We start from the raw sequence: 20,693 nt of genomic DNA on the forward strand, positions 1-20,693 counted from the left end.
TTACACTGCTAATAGAGGATTTGCTGTCTCTAATGTGCTGTCGCTTTTCTAGATGGTGCATGGGAAATATTTCTCTGGTTAATTGCTTTAAGGGGAAAATGCTAAAGAAAATAAAACACTGCTGGTTCTTTTCTTCCCTCTCTAGCACTTAAGGCTCTGATAATGATGTCAGGCTTCAGAAAACAGGGTTAACTGAGGCTGTTCAGCCACTGCCACTGGAGATGGGAGACAGCAAATGTTGCATTCATTTGATCTGTTCCTTTTCCAGGCTGGTGCCTGTGAGTGCCCACGCCGCCTTTGATAAGGCAGCACACTACTTTGGGATGAAGCTGATCCAAATACCACTGACCAAGGCTATGGAAGTGGATGTTCAGGTATCACTTCAGTCTCTCTCTGTGAGGAAATTAACATTGCACAGCAACTAGGCAAGAAATCTGCCTGTCCAGGTAGTGAGTCAGTGGATAAAGAAGGAGGAATGTTTGTGGAAACAATGAAAAACAGCATGAGGAAGTGTCATTGCAGGTGAAGTTGTATTTGAAATAACCGGATAACCCTTTTTCCTGTGGGATTCATTTAGACTCACATAATTTATGTATTTCTTAAATAGCCCCAGATTTCAGAGGAGGGTGAACAAAAATATTATGGTGTTTCCCAGCGGATGAGTGGTTGTAGCTTGTTGCTTTCCTCTCTGTACTCTTGTGTGCCTTGAACTCTGCATGTTCTCACTCTTTATCTTTTTTGGCAGGATGGCACTTGGTAAATGGAATGTGAGCATCTTCTCTCTTTAAATCTTCAGGCAATGAGGAGAGCCATCTCGAGGAACACAGCCATGCTGGTCTGCTCTGCTCCCCAGTTCCCACATGGAATTATGGACCCCATTGAAGAGGTGGCAGAGGTAGGATACCCCTGCCTGCAGGAACCTGTGTGTTGCAGCAGTAAAACCAGCACAGGAGGAGTGGAGGGGTTGCAGGATGCTGAGCAGTGAATTTGGGGGGAGCCCACTGCCTGGAAGGGCATTGCATTACTGTCCTCAAATTGAGCTGTTGAGCAGCAGCAGGGTATGTGGGATGCAGTTTGGGACTGAGGGGCAATGTGTGACTGTGAGACCAACCACAAGTGCTCATGCTTTGCTACCTGAAAGGAAAGAACACCTAAATGGCTCACTTGGTGAAAAGGCTTTGCTGGTTGTAGCAAAATTGGTGTGGAGGGAGAAAGAGTCAAAGGCCTGGGATCTTATTTTCTGAACACACCTCTTGATTTATTTCTTTCCTCTCTGTACTCCAGTTATTTATTTTGTATGTGACCAGCCGGGGCCTCTGACCTTCTGTTCATTTGGCTCACACCCTTTTATTTTACTGTAGATACTCCTTTCAGACAATGTTGTCACAGTCCTTTGGCAAACGCAGCAAACTACCAAAATGCCACATTGTTTTTCCTGTGTGTGGAAGGCAGGAAAAGGCTTCCCACAGCCAGCCAGCCCTTCCACATCTCCTGTCCTCCACTGCTTGAGAGTGGTGTGATGTTCTCAAAGGGTTCAGTGACCATTTGACTGTGAAATGCCAAATACGTTTTGGTGACTGGAGTTTGGGTGCTCCAGCCACATCATTTTGATCTCTTGTTCACCCACAGCTTGCAGTGAAGTACAAAATCCCCTTCCATGTGGATGCCTGCCTGGGTGGATTCCTTATTGCTTTCATGGACAAGGCAGGGTTCCCCCTCAAGCGTCCCTTTGACTTCCGTGTGGAAGGTGTGACCAGCATTTCTGCTGACACCCACAAGGTGAGGAGAAGGGGCTTCATGTTTGGGCTGTGAATCATGTTTCCATCCTGGCCTTCAGGCATTTCCTCCCTGCTGTGTGGAGGAGCACTGAGGTGCAGGGGTGGGGGCTGCTCTATTCATGTGCTTTGTGCAGTGTGGCAAAGTCCCCACCTCATCAACCAGAGCAGAGCACTGAGTGCCACATCCAGCCATTCCATGAACACCTCCAGGCATGGAGACTCCACCACCTTCCTGGGCAGCCCCTTCTACCCTGACAGCCCATTTTTCCCCTTCCACAAAGAAACTTCTCCTGATTTCCAACCTTAACCTCCCCTAGCGCAACTTGAAGCTATTTCCTCTTGTCCTGCCCCTTGTTTTCTCTCAGCAGAGCCGGACCCCCCTGGCTGTCCCCTCCTGTCAGGAGCTGTGCAGAGCCCCAAGGTCCCCCCTGAGCCTCCTTTTCTGCAGGCTGAGCCCCTTCCCAGCTCCCTCAGCCCCTCCTGGGGCTCCAGCTCCATTCCCTTACCTGGACATACTCCAGCCCCTCCAGGGCTCTCTGGCTGGAGGATCAGAGCGGGACACAGCCCTCAAGGGTCCCCAGCAGAGGGACAGTCACTGCCCTGATCCTGCTGGTTAGGCTATTCTTGATCCAGGCCAGGTGCCACTGCCACATGGGCACGTGGTGGCTCATGTCCAGCCACTGTCACCAGCACCCCAAGGCCCTTTCCAGCTTTCCAGCCTGGAGCTGCAGGGGCTTGCTGTGACCCAAGGGCAAGACCTTGCACTTTGCCTTGCTGAACCTCAGCCCTTGGATCCAGCCTGTCCCAAGCCCTCTGCAGAGCCTTCTGCTCAGCAGCACATCAACAAAAGGGATCTTGGTGAGGACCTGGGTGCACTCCTGTGCCCTCTTGCTGCTTTCTAACCCTTTCTGTGCCCCTTGCAGTATGGCTACGCTCCCAAGGGCTCCTCGGTGGTGCTCTACAGTGACAAGGAGTACAGGAAGTACCAGTTCTTCATAGCCCCTGACTGGCAGGGAGGAATTTATGCCTCCCCCTCGGTGGCAGGCTCCAGGCCTGGTGGGATCATAGCTGCATGCTGGGCAACCCTGCTGCACATCGGAGAGTCGGGCTATGTTGAGGCTACCAAGAGGATCATTAAAACAGCTCGTTTCCTGGAGTCAGAGTAAGCGTTTGGGTGCTGCTGGACCCCTCCTCACAAACTGCTTTTGGTTTGTTTTTCCCTGGTACCTGCTGGGCAGTTCTAGAACATTTGTTTGTGCCCAGATAGCTGAGGGGCAGGCACCTTCATTCAGCTTGGCTTTGAGAATCCCTTCTTCCTGAGCCATGGCTGAGGGGGAATCTGGAGGGAGGACAAAAGAAGGACAAAAGGAACCCACTTCCTTGTTGGGGTGCTTGGGTGGCTATGTGAGAGAAGATGATTTTCTCTCTTCCCTTGCTTTTCTGTCTTCCCTCTTTTCCATTTCTTCCTAGGTTTACTTGACCTTAGGGGGTATGTAATAACCCAGGTGCTCTGGCAAGCCCCAATGGCCCAGGCTGGGTGCATGATTTTTGGGTGGGAATGTGCTGCCATCTGCTCCCTCTTGTAGCTTTTCCTTTAAGGCTCTGGAATGTCTGAACCCTGTAACATTGGTCAGTCATTTCTCCTCCTTCTTTTCAAGGTTGAGAAAAATTGACAGCATCTTCATTTTTGGGAAGCCAGAGGTGTCTGTCCTGTCCATTGGCTCGGACACTTTCGACATCTATCGATTATCTAATTTTTTAGCTGCAAAAGGATGGAACTTGAATGTCCTACAGTTCCCACCAAGGTGAGTGTGGAGACCAGGGAGTGATGTATTTAGCAAGATGCTCAACTTCAGGCCACGTAGCTCTCGTGATTTGCTGAATACTGTTGTCCATAGCTGATAAATTGTATGTAGAATTTTCCTCCACAGAGCAGGAATCACTTTCATAATTGCCATTATACAGCATTGAAGATAAAATAATAGTAAATTTAATGAGCCTGGCAGAGGACTTTCTCTTAGCTCTATCTAATACAAGCAGAAAAATGTAAATAACCAAGACTCTATCTCATGTTTAGTTAACTGAGGGCTTGTAGATTGATTTATTGATTTTTACTGTCTTCCTTCTGCCTGCTGAAGATGAAGGAAATCAAAACAACAGTGAATAGCTGATCATTTTCAATGTAAAATTAATCTTTGTCAGAGACTTTCCTTAAGTAGGAAATTGGACTTTTGTGGGTAGAAGGGGCCAGTGCTCCCAGATGCAACTGCACTGCACTGAAAAGAATTGTGAGTGGCCATGGGAAGTGAAGTCCAGGGAGCCCGAGGTGGTAGCTCAGAGGTGGGTGCTTCCTTCTGGTGATGGCTTAGAAGCTGCAGAGGAGGGAGAGGGAAGGTGATGGCGGGGTCCCCATGCTTGCAGGCAGCTGCGTTTTTCTCAGCAGAGATACCTGGAATGAGGTGAGAAACTTTAACCTAATTGTGAAGTCAGGAAGGAAGGAAGGCAGAAGGAGCTGGTTCTAGCAAGCATTTTGCAGGGATTGCCCTTAGTGGGAGTGCTGTTTCAAGGAGATGCACAGCTCTCAGTGGCCACAGAAGGGCTCGGGAAGCACGGAGCTGTGTGTGCTGGAGGTGGTTAATGTCTGCCCTCTGCCTGCCTGCCAGCATCCATCTCTGCATCACGCAGCTGCACACCAAGCCCGGCGTGGCCGAGCAGTTCCTGAAGGATGTCAGGGACAGCATCCAGGACATCATGAAGGACCTCAACGCCAAGACCACGGGCATGGTGAGGAGCCAGCACACGGTGAGGAGGGGGTGTTTGGTGTTTCTCCTGTGTAACAGCCTCTCTTCTCTGCTCAGGGAGCCATCTATGGAATGGCGCAGTCCGTCCCAGACAGGAGCCTGGTGGCAGAGATTTCCCAGGCCTACCTGGATGGCCTCTACAGCACGGATGTTCTGAGCACTGAGAAGCACATGAACGGCTCTCCCAGCCACCACTGACTGTAGTGCAACAATCTGTGCCTTGCCAGCCAGCACTGGGGTAGTTCCAAAGGTTTCCTAGGGAAAGAGATTGCAGTTCCTTTGTTCCTACAATTACAGGTCTGAGGGTGGCTTGATCTGGAAGAATTCCTTCCCTGTCTTAGTCTCTTCTGAAATCTGCATTGTTTTCATGTCCAATTTCAGTTTTAGGGCTTTTCCTGCCTCCCCCCTGCCTGTTTTCATCATGGCTGTTGATGGTGAATTGAATGTCCATTCCACAGCTCCGAATTCCTTAGGTATTCTGCGTGTCACTTCATTCCGTGTTATTTCTCCTCCTCAGACCTAGTATTCAGCCAGTGTCCAGCCAAGTGTTAAATTTGAGTTCTCACGTTGTGTTCCACGGCTCCAGTCTTCCTGGAAGCTAATGGCAGACAGTAAATTGGAAATTTTGTTTTCTCTTGAGTATTGCTGTAAGCTTCTGCATTTAACAGACCATGCTGGGAACCTTATACCTGTGTAATGCAGAGCTGATAAATTGGCAGAGTCATGGCCTCCCTTTGAAATCTGAGTGAGACTGCAATCAATATCTGCCGAGGGGGAGAAAAAAACAACACAAACTCCTTTCCTGGAATCTCTTGAACAACAGCAGAAGTAGAAACCAAGCAGGTGGTGCAGGGAGAGGAACTGGAAGGTACTGAAACCCCCGGGTACATCGTGGCTGTTCTGCTCCCCTGCCTCTCGTAGAAGACATGCATTGACCACCCAGGAGTGCTGTTTTCCCTTGCACAAATCTGGAGGGAGGTGCGAAGCTCATTTCACTGTTCAGAACCTGAAGGTTTTACACTGTCCCCTCAGGATGCTGTGGCAGGGCCCTGGCCCCTGTCACACCCAGGGACGTCGTGTGCAGATGGTTTTTTAACCACGGTCTTTTAGTATCAAAAAGGTGACTTTTATAATAGCAGTAATCTCAGCTCTTTGCACTGATTCTTTTAAGGCACATTCTCAAAAGGGCATTCACCATTGTGCCTTGATGCTTCTCTGGCTTTTTTTTTGTGGCAGGCCAGAGAGGGTTGGAGGGTTCAGCTGTTTGACCATGACCTTCGTTCTGGTTGTTTCTTTATGGTACTAATTCTGAAAACAAACCTCAAAGGCAGGCTGGCCTCAGAGGAAGAAGCACCCTTGCCTGTTAGGTAGTAGTTGTAATGAGCCAGTCCCTTCACAGTATTACAGAGATGCTGGGAGAAGCAGGGGAAAGGATGCAGCAAGTCAGAGCTGTTCCAGCCTTGGGCATGGCTCAGCCTTCCTATTTTTCCCCGCTGTTTTTAGCGTGAGAGAGTTTTCCTAGCGCAGCCTTGTGGCCTCAAGGACAAGCCAGAATCTCTCAAGTAGCCTTGGAGTTACTCCTGCAGGGCTTTCCCATGTTTCCTCTCAGCTTTTTGCATGGAGCAGAGTTTCCCAGGCAGAATCCCACACGTGGGTGAAGACTTCATGCCGTGTCTGCACAGTCCTGTGCAGGGCACCTGAAGGCATCTCTCTGCTCCAGCCTGTTAGCCTGAAGCACAGGAATTGTAAGGAATGAGAAGGTCACTGACCAGCTCCTGCACAAACCAGCCCAGCCACTGTGGGAAGGATCCTGGCTTTCCAACAGCTTTATTCCCTGTGCTAGGAGACACAAGCATGTTGGCCATCTGCCCTGAGCTTGATGACTTCATGCAAGTCTCTGAGCCCTTTTGAAATCATTGAATTGCCTGAGAGTCTCTTGATGGTGATATCAGCTCTGGTAGTTTGTACTGGACCTATTTATTCTCTCGAGGTCTTGCCAATGTGACCATTACTGTATCTCTGAGTTTGGAGACAGTCTTCAGTGTCTGGCTGCTGTGATGGTTCTCTTTGGAACCGAGATTTAATGAAACAAAACAAAAAAAAAAAAAAGGGAGGTACTCTTTTTGTTTCTGCTTTAAAAGAAAGAAGGGGTGGATTGGGGTGGGCTGAAGGAGAGCAAAACTCCCTTCTCTTCCTTCCCTGGTTGCATTTTCCTCCCAGGAAGTAGGTGGATCTAACAGATCAGTGCTCCATTTCACACTTTTGGATGTATTTGAAGATGTTATTTGTAAGTCAATGTACTCTATTCTGGGCTTTGCTTATTAATAATATTTGTGGGTTTAATTGTTCCATGTGTATTTGTCCTGTACTGTAAGTGTAATCCTGTGGTCGGGAGTAGGCCACTGTAATTCCCTGGTGTGTAGTTTTTATTCATCCTTGTCACCTAACATGTAATCTGCATCTACTTTATCATGCCAAATGGTCCTGGAAAAACAGATTTACAGGCTGTGTGATTGTTTTAAAGACAAAAAAGGAGAAGAATTTGATGAACTGGATTATGATCTGAAACTGGACGGTACTTTTAGACCTGGAGGGATCCTTTCCAGTGTTAATTCCTGTGGGATTTCCTGGTTTTCCAAGCAGGACACTCAATTTGTGGCTTGTACAAAGCACTCCCAAGGGATTCACCTGTTCTTAGGTACTAGAATGAAGAATATCCAATGGGATGGACCAAGAAGAGATGTGTGTCTTCATGCCATGGATTTCATCTGCACTTTTCTGATGACTTGGGGGAGAGGGGAGCGGAAGGGTTGCGTACAACACAATAACACCTTGCCCAATAAATCCACGAGGACTTTTTAATGGACAAATGGGATGAGTTGATCTGATGGCCGTTTTCTGCTTTGCTCTGATTTGCCCCTGGTCGAACTGGAGGCTGAAATGGCTGGAGAGATGGTGAAAATGGGCCTGGTTTGTATTAAAATGGTGCATTTAGCTATCTAGGCTCACTGAGGTCTTATTTTTCTGCTTCAGTGCTTGTTTGAATGAATGTGGACCTGTTGTTCCTGGAATTTGCTCATGCACAGCCTGGTCTGTGGCAGGGAGGATGGTTTATGAATCTCACTAACTGCCTGAGGGCTGCTCTGTCCTTCTGTCAAAAGGAAGGTGCTGTCCATGTCTGCATCTTGTGTGTGATGTTCAAGGATGCTGGAAGTTAAGAGCTATGGATTTTCTATTAATGCTTTGTAGAATTTAAAAGGGTTTAAAAAAGAGAAGAAAAAAGAGACTTGAACTGGGTGTTTGTAGTGCTTTTCCCCAGACTGTGGTGCTGAAATCAAATGCTGTTGGTTTCACATGAGATCATTGTATCAGTGAAGATCCTGCACCACAACCCCATTTTTGGGTAGTATTCCACCCTAAGCAGCCCTTGCCCTGGTGCCATGCTGCTCTTGTGCCTTTTGGCTGTCCTTTCCCTGTGTTTGTGCCTTGGCTGTGATTTTACACAAGCAGTTTTTACCTGCCCTGGCTTTGATCCTCTCTGTCTTTCAGAGCCCAGTCACTCTGAGGTGAAGGCACCTGCCATTTCTGTGTGAAGGTTTTTTGTGGCAGCATCGCCGCCTTGAGAACAGCCAGGGAAACCTGTTGGTGTCATTTGGTCAGTGAGGCCTCTTTGCAAAGAGCCACCAGGTTAAACGAGATGTTTATTGTAAACACTTTGAGTTGGTATCCCAGGAAAGGCTGGCTCCAGTCGGGGTGAGACCACGTGCCTGGTGTAATACTGCTGGAGAGGGGTACATTACATTACATTACATTGTCATTACAGCAATGACAAACTGCACAGCACCTTGCTGCTCGGCTACAGAGAAGCCAAAGGGGTCACAAAATGGGTTTAAGCACATTCTAGGAGGTAAGGAGCAACAACAGGGGCAGGCAGGATGGGGGCAGGCTCTGGACAGATTTACTGGTGTAACTTGACTCTGGAAGGACATGGACCTGTTGGAGCGAGTCCAGGATGATCAGAGGGGATGGAGCACCTCTGCTGTGAGGAAAGGCTGAGAGAACTGGGATTGTTCAGCCCAGACAAGAGAAGCTTTGGGGTGACCTCACTGCAGCCTTCCAGTGCCTGAAGGAACTGACAAGAAACACAGAGAAGGATTTTCTACAAGAGCAGGCAGTAACAGGACAAGGGGAAATGGATTCACACAGAATAGGTTTAGATGGGATATTTGGAAGAAATTCTTCCCTGTGAGAGTGGGCAGGTGCCCAGAGAAGCTGTGGCTGCCCCTGGATCCCTGGCAGTGTCCAAGGCCAGGCTGGATGGAGCTTGGGGCAGCCTGGCATGGTGGAAGGTGTCCCTGCCTATTCCAGGGAGTGGGACTGGGTGATCTTTAAGGTCCCTTCCCACCCAAACCATCCCGTGACTCTGATGTGACTGACTGCTGGTAAGAGGCTCAGCAGCTGGGGCTGTGGGATCACATGGCTAAGGAAGGGTTTGAGGATGGAACCTGCAAGATCAGAGATGGGTACATGCACCCTGAGCAGTGCCTCCATCCATCCGAGCTGCGCTGGGCGGGCTGGCAGGGTGTCAGGCTCTCTGGATCCAGGATCTGGCTTGGAAGTGGGAAAAGGCTCTGGGTGCAGGGCACAGTGGCACAGTGGGGTTTTGGCTGGTCAGGAGAGGGAAGCTGCCACCTGCTCGATGAAGCTGGCCAGGTTGATGTCCCGCTCCGACAAACCCCCGCAGTCGTGGGTGCTCAGGGTGATGTGAACCTAGGGCAGACAGACAGACAGACAGGCCCAGAGTTGTTGGCAGCAACAGCAGAGCTGCTCTCCCCAGTGCTGCATCTGATGAGGCAGGAGCTCCACACTTGTTAGCAAAGTCCCTGGGCTGGCAGAGGCGCTCTGGCACTTTGCCTGGTTTTCCTCCTTCCTACAGCTCATGCTGGCCACAAGCTGTCACTGCCACCCCTGCCTTGGTCACAGCAGCCACCTGTGCCCATTTCCAACTCACTCTTTTCCCCAGAAGCTTTTCCTGTGGCTGCTACTTGATACAGATTTTAATAAGCAGTGCTGGTGCCAGCCTTTGGCAGCTACTGCTCAGCTGGACGGGATAAAAGGAGCAGGAAAGGATCTGTGGTAGCTGAAGGCTGGCTGTGATGTGGGAATCCGAGGGAAGAGAGATGAGAACAGCACTTGCTGCTCCTGTTTTGTCCCTCAGAAAAGGGAGCTGCTCCCTGAAGGGCTCTGCTCTGTCCCCACCATCGTGTTCCTCACCTTGTTGTACACATTGAACCACTCGGGATGGTGATCCAGTTTTTCTGCCTGTAGAGCCACTCTGGTCATGAAGCCAAAGGCCTGCAGGGTAAGAAGGAAAGTTAACTCTCAACCATTTACCCTGCAACATATTGGTTTTCACCCCATTACTAATAATTTTACACTGCCTGTGTCTACATAACCCAACCAAATGCAAGGCCTGGGCTACTCTGGGGGTTTTCTATGTGTTTTCCTCTTCCTGAGGAGTGTTTCCCAGACAAACTCTGTGTGGGGTTGGTCCCTTTGGTGTCCTGGGAAGGGTATTTTGCTCAAGCCATTCAATTTCAGGAGAGACCTAGAGAGCTTTCTTTGGCTGAGCTTTGCAGAGGGGCCTCTCAGTGTGCAGAGCTCCGTGTCCCTGGTGCTCGTACCCGGTTGAAGTCCTTGAAGTGGAACTCTTTGAAGATGGCATCTCTGCCTTCCACCTCGTTCCACCCCACGGCTCTCAGGTTGGGCAGCAGCTGCTCCCTCTCCTCTGTGCTCAGCCTGTGGGCTTTGCCTGCCTGGAGAGGGAAGAGGAGCAGGTCAGCGTGGCAGCAGTGGGATGAAGCACATGTTGAGAGCAGTGAGGCATCCCATGGGTTGTGGAGTGGGTGGGAGGGTTGGAACGTCCATGTCCTCTGCTCCCTGCCTGGAGTACATCCTCTATGTACCAACAGAGTCCAGCTGGTCCCCTCTGTCTTCTCACCTGCAACACCTCCCACGGTGCCTGAGGTGCTAAAAAATGATACCTGTGTGAAGTTAAACCCCAAAATACATATAATCCCCTAGGGAAAAAAGAAAAACAACAAACAACTTAAAAAGCAGAAGATCTTGTGATCATTTCTAGATCTGAGAGTTGCTTTAGGGTTCCTGAAGTAGGAGGGTCTCCCTTTCTCTCTCCCTTTCTCTCTCCCTCCCTTTCTCTCTCCCTTTCTCTCTCTCTCCCTCGCTCTCTCTTTCATTGGGAACCTGCTTTTGAGGAGAAAGAAGTGCTGTGGATCAGAGATGAGTCACACTAAGCTGCAGTTCAGCTCCTTTCCCCCCCTCTCCTTTATGTTACAATGGATTTTAAGAGGCTGTTTCAGCCTGTGAGGAACAAAGGGCACAGGGAGGGATTGTGGTTGAGCTGTGCCTCGGGCAGAGCTGCTGGTACTTGTTTTTTAAGGGGTGGTAGTGGGGAGGCAGCAGTTGTTGGCTTTGAGAGTGTTTATGGGCAGAGATGAAGCTGAAATGAAGCTCTTGGGGATGGGGGCTGCCTGAGCCAGCTCTGCTCTGGCTCAGAGGGGAAGGCAGGAGTGAGTGCAAAGGGGCACTGCTCTCTGAACGTTCTGGCAACTGAAATTCTTTCACAGAATCAAAGACTGTTCTGAGTTGGAAGGGACCCACAAGGATCATCAAACTCCAGCTCCCGGCCCTGCACAGCACAGCCCCAAGAATCTCACCACGTGCCTGAAAGCGTTGTCCAAACACTCCTTGAGCCCTGGTTTGGGTGAGTTGATCTTTCCAGCTGGTGATGATAAAGAGATCCTCATAATTTATTTTCCTTTGTGTGCTGTAGAGCCAAGTGTGGCAAGTTGGATATGAATTTTGACGAACCTGACTCAGTTTTTTGGTGGGTATTTGATCAGCAGCCCCTTGAGATGCTTTGCCTGGGCATCAATGCTCAGAAATGGCAACTGAGGCAAATCATCCTCTTCTGTGCTTTCCCTGTTCACACGCTGCACAAACCCAAAGGACCAGCTGTGAAACTGATGTTTTTGTGGGTGGCTCTTGCATGTTTTGGGGAAGACCGGAATGACGACGCCCCATTCCTATGGTGCCTGTCTGTGTATGCCTGCATGGAATGGAGAGTGCCAGTGTCACTGGCGGTGGGATGCTTCCCATCCCCTGGCATTGCAGCTCTGCAGGATTTTTGGGGAGGGTGTTCCTTGCCTCTGCACATTTTGGATGAGCCCCTGGCGGCCCTGGCTCTGTCACCCCCGTCCCCACCCCCAAATGTCAACGCTGTGCTGGCAGGGCAGGCAGTGAGCAAACAGGACCGAGCTCAATAAACGCGGAGCCGTTGCCCTTCCCTGCTGATGGGGAGATAAGCCGGGCACAGGTAGCTTAGCAACTGGGTGAGGTGGGGACAGACAGAGGATGGCTCTGAAGGGAGCAGGGCAGGAGATTCCTGCACCAGCATTTAGGACCAGGGGCTGAAACCTGCTCCGTATCGGTGCTAAAAGGAGGAAAGGTAAAGCTGGAGTTGTAGCTTGGAGCAGAGGGATGCCGGGTTCCAAACCAGCCTTCCCCGGGCACAGCAGCAAAAGGACGCGGTGTAATTGTTCTTTTTCTCGGTCGTGGCTCTGTGGGAGGGTGGCCCCGGGGCTTTTTCCAGCCCAGCTCCTCCCAGCACCAGCGGGAGGCATGGCCAGGCTGAGGTTTGGCACACGGAGCCAACTCCTCTGGCTGTGTCCGAGGGCAAACCCTCTGCCTGGAGCACCCCGTGCCCTCCTGCTCCAATCCATCCTTCTCCACGCCAGGACATGGGCCAGCCTGCTGGTTTTGTCAGGATGGCGTGTTAATGCTTTCATGTGCCCTCACTCCCTAAAAACACACTCTTCTCATTAGGGGAATGAAATAGCTTTGTTTTCTTCTGCTGGCTCTCAACCGCCAAAAAGTTGGGATTTTAATTTTTGTGGTTTTTTTGCCAGCAGGAAACCAAGTAGATGCATTGTGCAACAGAGGGAAAGGAACCAGCAAGGGCAATTGGGAGAATCTGAACCCTCTTTGCTCTAAAATCTTCCCTTTTAAAGGACCATGGAATGGTTTGGGTGGGAAGGGACCTTAAAGATCATCCGGTTCATGGGCAGGGACACCTTCCCCTATCCCAGGTGGCACAAAGCCCTGTCCAACCTGGCCTTGGACCCTCTTTTCTCTAAAATCCTCCCTTTTAAAGAACCATGGAGTGATTTGGATGGGAAGGGACCTCAAAGCCCGTCCAGTTCTACCTCCTGCCACGGGCAGGGACACCTTCCCCTATCCCAGGTGTCTCCAAGCGCTGTCCAACCTGGCCTTGGGCACTTCCAGGATTCCAGGAGCAGCCATAGCTGCTCTGGGCACCCTGTGCCAGGGCCTGCCCACCCTCCCAGAGAACCATTTTTCCCTAATGAAAAGCAGAATTTCCACCTAGGCAAAGGCACGGGGGGCAGCCCTGGAATGCTCTATTCCCCGAGGGTCTTTGGCTGCGGTGGAAAACCCGATTTCCAAGGGGGCCGCGCAGATGGAGCACACGCGGGGGCCGCCCTTGCCCTACAGAATGCGGGGAGGGGGCCATTCCTGGCGGGTCCTTTCCCTCCCCCTCGGGGAGCCTGGAGAGCGAGCGCTGCCTCTGGGAAAGCAGCGGCAGGAGCCGGCGGAGCTGCGCGTTACTGATTAACCACAGCGCCCGCTCCTTCCCCTTCCTCCTGCCGCCCCTCGCACCCTGCGGCTGCCTCCGGAGCGGCCCCGCCGCCACTCACCATGGTCCTGGGTGATGCGATGGTGATGATGATGATGATGGTGATGATGGTGATGGCGATGCTGCTCCGTGCCCGCCCGGCGATGGACGCTCCCGCCGTGCCGGACCCCGTGCGGCTCCCGCGGGCGGCGGAGGCGTGGCGAGGCCACCGGACCCGCCCCCGCCGGCCGAGCCTTCCCGGCCCCGGTCACCGGGCACGGCCGGACAGGGGCTCGGGGGGCCCCGCACGCCTAAGCCGACACGGGTTTGGGCCCCGAGACGCGCAGCCCTCCCTCTCTGCGGGCCGCTCCCTTAATGTGAAAAATGGGTATTTTGTGATGGGCTTTTTGCACACATTCAAATGAATTATACATATTATATATATATATATGCATATATATATGCATATATATATACATCTATATATACATATATATATATACACACACATATATATATACACATATATATAAAATACATATATATAAAAATACATATTATATATACATGCACATATATATAAATACATATATATACACATATTATATATATGCATATACATATATTATATATATACACATATATTATATGTATATCTATGTGTATACATATATGTGTATATATATGTATATGCATATATGTGTATATGTATACGCATATTATGTGTGTTTTGTTTGAAAGTTACGCTGTATTCATTCTCTTAAGTAGTGTGTTAAATGTAGCTTTAGGATATTACACGATGTTAAAATAGCAGCTATGCATGGGGGATGTTTTTTTCAAGAAAGGAATGAGGTACTTGCACCAGACAGCAGTCGCAGGACACCCGAATCTTTCAGAGAAAGAGAATTTATTGCTCCATTATAAGAAGAAATGAACTTCTTCCCACCTCGCTCAGCTGTGGAGACTCAGTCAGGATTCATATGAAGAAGCTGACACTGCCCAGACAGAATCCTGTGTTTGAATGGAATTTATGCATCATGGATGAGGTGTATGAATATGCAACAGGCTGCTGCTTTTAAGGGTTAATCCTCTGTTAACGTGGCTCCTTTTTCAGGCTTATTTTGCCCAGAAAAGGCACCTGGACTGTCTGTAACTCTTTGTTTTTATTGTCTGGTATTGTCCTAATCTCAATTGTCCAAATTTTATTACTCTAATTATATTGCTACTCCGTGGCTGCCTGTCCAGGTTAGGCCAGGTTATATTGGCTGAGAGCCCTGCAAATGGAGCAGAAGAAGGAGCAATGCCCCACACAACATTTCCCAGCGCTTTTAAGGCATTTTCTGCCCTTGCCAAGGGAGTTGTGTGTTCATGGATGCTGAGTGCTGCTCCCTGGCATTTTCCCTCTCCAGGCCAGATGGATTTGTGCCCATGTCCTGCAGCTCGTCGTCTGTTCAGCCCACTCACATGATGGGCAGTTTTCCAGTGCTGACCAGTTTTTATTGTGCTGCTGTACGTGGCAGACAGCAATTCAGCCCCCTGCTATTCCCTCATGGCTTTCTTCACCTCTGAAGCAACTAATTCCACATTTATTTATTTAATTTTTTTTTAGTGCAACATGATATACATCCCTTGCATATACTCTTGTGCACATTTTGTTTTCTACTGTAAGGAACTGTGGGTTTTGCAGAGATGATTTTTTTTTTCCAGCAGGCACATTAGAGGGAAGCAAATACTTCTATTATTTTTTTTTTTAATTTTAAAAAATTTTTCCCTCTGTAGATTTGTTTGCGTTCCCCTTCTGCACAGCTTTAATTGCCCCATCTGAAATGGGACCCTTTAGGTTTGTGTTTAATGATTAACTGAGGGCTGTTGGGCAAGGTGTTTGCTCAGAGCAGTTTGCACCCTGTGCAAGGGGCAAACCTGTGTACTGGGAACAGATTTTTGCTCTTTTGCCCCTCTCCTTTTTGTCTCTTTTACAGCTGTGCTGCTTTTGGTGGCAGCTAACCCCACACGTGTACAGGACTCTGCATATTTGGAGGGAGGTCTCATATCACTACTGAAATTCTTATTTTGTCAATAACTTTTTAACAAAACATGCGTGACCTGAAAGCTGCTTTGCTTGGGAGCAATGTTCTGTCTCCCATCTCAAAATTTGCTTTTAGATGGGATATTGGGAATAAATTCTTCCCTGTGGGCATGGGGAGGCCCTGGCACAGGGTGCCCAGAGAATCTGAGACCCAAAGGGTGTTTTAAACCAGGGTGGGCCAAACTCTTCCATCATCTGCAATCTGAAACATTGCTCTCATGGCAAAATAGATTTAATTAAAGAGCTTGCTTAGCACTGGAGGGGATTTATGGCCGGTGTGACAGGTTTAAGTTGACAAAAGGGCCCAATAAACAGAAATGAATCATTAATTAATTGTGTGCGAGATTCCCTCTTGTAGCAGTGTTTTATCAAAACCAGTGGGGCTCTCAGAGCAATGACCAAAATAAATTGGAAGCTGGCAGAAACTGGGGCTTTGCTCTGCTCACACTGTGTGTCAGGCTAAGGTCTTTTGTCCCAGGCAGAGTACCCTGCATGGAAAATAAGGTGAAAAAACCAGCAGTAAAATGGCATCACCACTTCTAATATGTTGAACACAAATCCCAAAGTGGGAGGGGAGGTGCTTTCTGAAATTCCTGCTTTCAGGAATATCAGGGCATACAGGAGTGAGCAGTGTTTGGCTGAAGGGAGGTCTTGATTGGGTGTTAGGAAAAGATTTTTACAGAAAGGGTGATGGAGTTCTGGAATGGCCTGCCCAGGGATGTGTTTAACAAAGCCTGGACGAGGCACTGGGTGCCTGGGTTTGGCTGAGCTGTTGGGGCTGATCTTGGAGGTCTCTGCCAACCCAACCCAGAGATTCTGTGATTCTGTGACAAATCTGAGTTTTGCTGCAGTTTACAAGTGGCTTTGGATAAACTGCTTAACCGTCCTCAGTCCCCATTCCCTTTGCTAGCTGGGATATTCATTTTAATGGGATGTCTCATGAATTATCTGGTATCTGGGGAGCTCTTAAATCCATGTAACTCACATGTAACCATGGAATGTGATCCTGCTTTTAGATCAGAACAACAATAATTCAGAACTGAGCTCATTTTGTTTTGATTTTCCTAATACTGACTGAATTCAGAGAGACAAGTGACAAATAAATGATTCACCATATTCATGATTGCTTCTCAGGTTTCCCAGAGGAGGATGATGATGCAGACCTGAGTCCAAGGTATCCAGGAGTGCTTTGCCATGGATCCTGAGAGGAATGGCAGATTTGTCTTTACAAACAAGCTGTGGGTCTGCTGGTAGATAAAACCAGCACTGAGAGATAAAAGAAACAATGGGAAGGGTTCCACTGATTGATGAATGAAAAAAGAGATTTGCTTTTACAAATAAACTTTAGGTTTGCAGATCAATGAAAATAGACATGGAAAGATGAAAGAAACAATGGGGAAGAAAACTCCCTAAATTCCATAAAAATTGAAATTAAAAGGGAGGGTTGTACATTAGAGGGAAATCTTTGGTATCAGGCATTTTGGGAGTCTGAACCTCTCAAGTGCCTCAGCCAAGGAGGAAAGAGAGAAGGGAAATGCGGCTGGAAAATTGGGGTAAAAAGGAGGCTGCATCCTCCAAAAAGTTGAGAATAGGAAACTCAGAGTTGGGACAGAATAATTCTGTTTGCACTCTGTGTTTGCTCTTGAAGCCACACACAAGGGCTCTGGCAGGTGATGTACCCATGTCACAGATCTTTTCTGCTTCCAGGAGTTTGCCCCATGGTCTGCAGCAGACAGGGCTGAGATCACAGAGGCTGTGGCCTTGCCGAGGTCACCCCGGTCCTGCAACAGGATGTGATTGTGCCAGGGGAAGGCAATCCATCCCAACTGCCTGGTTTGCCCTGGGGTGCTGATGGATTAGTCCTGGAGCTCTGTGCTCAAGGGAAGAAGCTCCTTGTATTCCATCCAGTTTGTTTCCTGACTTTCAGCCCAAATTTCTTTGTTCAACAGGTTGGGTTTTCTGGCAAATTTGCAGGGGTGGCGGAGGGTGAGTGAGTGTGAAAAACGCCAATCACTTGTTTTTAAAATTTTAAAAGTTTAATAGTAATAAAATGGTTATAAAAATAGCAATATAGAGTAATAAAAATTTGGATAATTTGGATTAGGACGATATGAGACAATAAAAACAAAGAGTTACAGACAGGCCAGGTGCCTCTTTCTGGGCAAAATACGCCCAAAAAGGGACCCATTTAACAGAGGATTAACTCTTAAAAATAACAGTATATCCGTACACCTCATACACGATGCATAAATTCCATTCAAACACAGGATTCTGTCTGGGCAGTGTCAGCTTCTTCCTCTGAATCCTGACTGAGTCTCTATGGCTGAGTGAGGCAGGAAGAAGTTCATTTCTTCTGATAATGGAGCAATAAATTCTCTTTCTCTGAAAGATTTGGGTGTCCTGTGGCTGAAATCTCATTTCTTTCTTGAAAAAAATATCCCCTATACATAGTTGCTATTTTGACATTATGTTGTATCCTAAAACTATATGTAACACACTACTTAAGAGAATGAATACAGCATAACTTTCAAACTAAACACATATACTATTCATTTAATATATTTGCGAGAAGCCAGTCATAAAATACATGCATTTTTCACAGCGAGTATCTAGACAGATCTGGAAAGCGTTTTCCCACGCTGAGGAGTTTTGTTCCCTGTTTATTCAGGGAGGGTTCGGCGCTGCACGTTAAGCAGCTGCTGTACAGCCACGTCCTGTCACTAGGGGTCAGGAAAATGCTGGAGAACCGAGATGTTCTGAAACAGTACAGGGTGTGTGAGGGCTCTCAGCATCCCACTTGGTCCCAAAATCCAGGACCTGGGCACCCTGCTCTAGCGCCCCTTCACCCTCACACAGGAGAATTTCGTCACAATATCCCCTTGAAATCTCCCCTCTTTCAGTTTAAAACTGTGAAAAATGCCAATCACTTGTTTTTAGAATTTTAAAAGTTTAGCAGTAATAAAATGGTTATATAAATAGTAATATAATTAGAGTAATAATAATTTGGACAATTAAGATTTAGGACAGTATGTGACAATAAGAACAAAGAGTTATAGACAGTGTGGGTACCTCTTCTGGGCAAAAAAAGCCCAAAAAAGGACCCACGTTAACAGAGGATTAACCCTTAAAAGCAACAGCCTGTTGCATATTCATTCACCTCATCCATGATGCATAAATTCCATTCAAACACAGGATTCTGTCTGGGCAGTGTCAGCTTCTTCCTCTGAATCCTGACTGAGTCTTCAGGGCTGAATGAGGCAGGAAGAACTCAATAATGGAGCAATAAATTCTCTTTCTCTGAGAGATTTGGGTGTCCTGTGGCTGCTATGTTGCTGCTTTCTTTAAAAAAAGTATTTTACATAGCATAGTTTCTATTTTAACAGTATGTTATAACCTAAAACTATATTTAACGCACTACTTAGGAAAATTAACACAGCGTAACTTTCTAACACAACACATATTATATTCATTTTTAATATTTGCGAAAAGCCAATCATAAAATATGCATTTTTCACAAAACCATTCCCCTTTGTCCTATCACTCCAGTTCCTGATGAAGTGACCCCAGATCATTTGGTTGCCATTTCTATTTTCAAGTCCTGGAATTCCTGGGGTGTTATTCCCAACTTTGCAGTTGCAGGGAAAAAGAAATCAGGGGACAGGAGAGGGGCCCTGGGTGTGGATGTAAAGGTGAGGTCTGTCTGTGCAAATGTTTTATGGGGTAGGATTAGAGAAGGCAGGGAAGCTTTTGGGCAAACAAGGCCTCTGATCAGAACCAGGAACCGGTCAGGCTGCAAAGCCAGGTGAGGAGAGTTGCTCAGAGATTCCTGAGGTATTTAACACCTGGGGATGGTCTGGGAGGAAGGAGTGACTGTGGCACGCAGGAGAAGGTGAGAGGAGAAAATATTTGCTAAGGCAGCCATTTCCTTGGAGAAAGACAAGTTTATAGGTCATGGCACATGATGAGGGGACAGGGCCCAACTCCAGGAGCTTTGCTGTACGGTAGAGTTGTGGCTTTTATTTCCTAAATCTGCCTCTGGGTGGGTTTCATAGTAGTATTTTTCCCCCTGATCAGGGCTGAGAGAGCAGACAGAGTGGGGTTTTTGGTGATAAATGGTGGCTGGGGGTGTGCCTGTCTCTCACAGATTGTCTGTGGGAGTGTGCTCAGGTGCTCAGAGACTCGTGAGGTATTTTACACCTGGGGATGGTTCCATTCTGGATGGGCTCATCTGTGGCCACGCCAGGAGGGTGGTGGGTGAGCAGGGGAGCTGTGGAGGCACACTGCTGGAAGTACCCCGGCACAGTGTGGTGTATGTGGAGCTGCTGCAGACACACTGTCCCATTTTGCATTTTTCCTAATGCAGAACCTGCTACTGGAAGCTCATGGTATTCATGTCAGGTGCAGCACTGTTTTTTTTTTCCCTTGTTAGCATTAAACATACTCTTTTGATGAGGTTACTCTTTTATTTACATTACCTCTTCCCTTCCTCCCCAGCCTAATGAGCTTTGTGCTGCTTCTCACAGACTGAATCCTTGTGCTCTGCTTGTTCTTGCTATTATTGGCAAGGACCACTGGACCATGCTGTCTGCGCTCTTTGTTCAAAGCAGGATCAAAATTAATGGGAAAATTGTGTAGTGGCAGTCCTGAGAAGCCAAAAAGCTGCCGTGCCTCACCTGCTGGGGATAGCAAATTAGATAACAGAGCTCGTGTCCTGTGGCAGGAGAGGGAGGGTGGTGGTCACAGTCTGGGACAGAGCTGGCTGCTTCCTGCAAGGGTGGAATTCAGATGTTAGGGAGGTTTAAATGGGATTTTAGGAAGAAATTGTTCTGAGGGTGGGAGTGATGGTGTTCACAGGAGTTCTGGGATGAGGGAAGAGACGAGGATCTGACTCCATGTTTCAGAAGGCTTTATTTATTATTACATTAAAACTATACTAAAAGAATAGAAGAAAAGGTTTCATCAGAAGGCTAGCTGAGAGTAGAATAGCAAAGAATGATAACAAAGGTTTGTATCTTGGCTCTCTGTCCAGGCTGGCTGGGCTGTGATTGGCCATTAATTACAAACACCCAACATGGGCCAATCACAGATGCACCTGTTGCATTCCACAGCAGCAGATAACCATTGTTTACACTTTTTTCCTGAGGCCTCCCAGCTTCTCAGGAGGAAAAATCCCAAGGAAAGGATATAAAGATGTCTGTGACAGGTGGGGACACTGATTCCCAGAGCAGCTGTGGCTGTCCCATCCCTGGAAGTGTCCCAGGCCAGCTTGGACAGGGCTTGGAGCACCCTGGGCTAGTGGGACGTGTCCCTGCTCA

At 48.2% G+C, this 20,693-nt stretch overlaps 2 protein-coding genes across 2 annotated transcripts in view; one reads left to right on the forward strand and one right to left on the reverse strand.

Moving 5' to 3' along the window:
- The window catches only part of SGPL1 (sphingosine-1-phosphate lyase 1), a 31,065-nt gene extending 23,490 nt beyond the window's left edge, over window positions 1-7,575 (forward strand). Inside the window, exons 8-14 of the mRNA XM_058029209.1 lie at window positions 269-374; window positions 797-895; window positions 1,630-1,779; window positions 2,702-2,940; window positions 3,437-3,583; window positions 4,442-4,562; window positions 4,637-7,575. Of these exons, the coding sequence (XP_057885192.1) occupies window positions 269-374; window positions 797-895; window positions 1,630-1,779; window positions 2,702-2,940; window positions 3,437-3,583; window positions 4,442-4,562; window positions 4,637-4,777 (1,003 nt within the window). The 3' untranslated portion in view covers window positions 4,778-7,575. The remainder of the gene's footprint in view (window positions 1-268; window positions 375-796; window positions 896-1,629; window positions 1,780-2,701; window positions 2,941-3,436; window positions 3,584-4,441; window positions 4,563-4,636) is intronic.
- Window positions 7,576-8,262: 687 nt separating this feature from the next.
- PCBD1 (pterin-4 alpha-carbinolamine dehydratase 1) lies at window positions 8,263-13,405 on the reverse strand. Its single transcript, XM_058029210.1, has 4 exons — window positions 13,375-13,405; window positions 10,264-10,395; window positions 9,854-9,934; window positions 8,263-9,349 (listed from the first exon to the last, which is right to left on the reverse strand). The coding sequence occupies exons 1-4, from the start codon at window positions 13,375-13,377 to the stop codon at window positions 9,251-9,253; spliced, it is 315 nt and encodes a 104-aa protein (XP_057885193.1). The 5' UTR covers window positions 13,378-13,405; the 3' UTR covers window positions 8,263-9,250.
- Window positions 13,406-20,693: the final 7,288 nt, after the last annotated feature.

The sequence above is a fragment of the Melospiza georgiana genome, chromosome 8 (assembly GCF_028018845.1).
Source record: "Melospiza georgiana isolate bMelGeo1 chromosome 8, bMelGeo1.pri, whole genome shotgun sequence".
Classification (NCBI taxonomy): domain Eukaryota; kingdom Metazoa; phylum Chordata; class Aves; order Passeriformes; family Passerellidae; genus Melospiza; species Melospiza georgiana.

Bases quoted from the DNA above. Each gene is read 5' to 3' on its own strand.
- PCBD1 (XM_058029210.1), bottom strand. The intron at 9,935-10,263 runs GTACGAGCACCA...CTTACCCTGCAG, and splicing joins ACTTCAAGGACTTCAACCGG to GCCTTTGGCTTCATGACCAG. The intron at 9,350-9,853 runs GTGAGGAACACG...TGTCTGCCCTAG, and splicing joins GGTTCAATGTGTACAACAAG to GTTCACATCACCCTGAGCAC.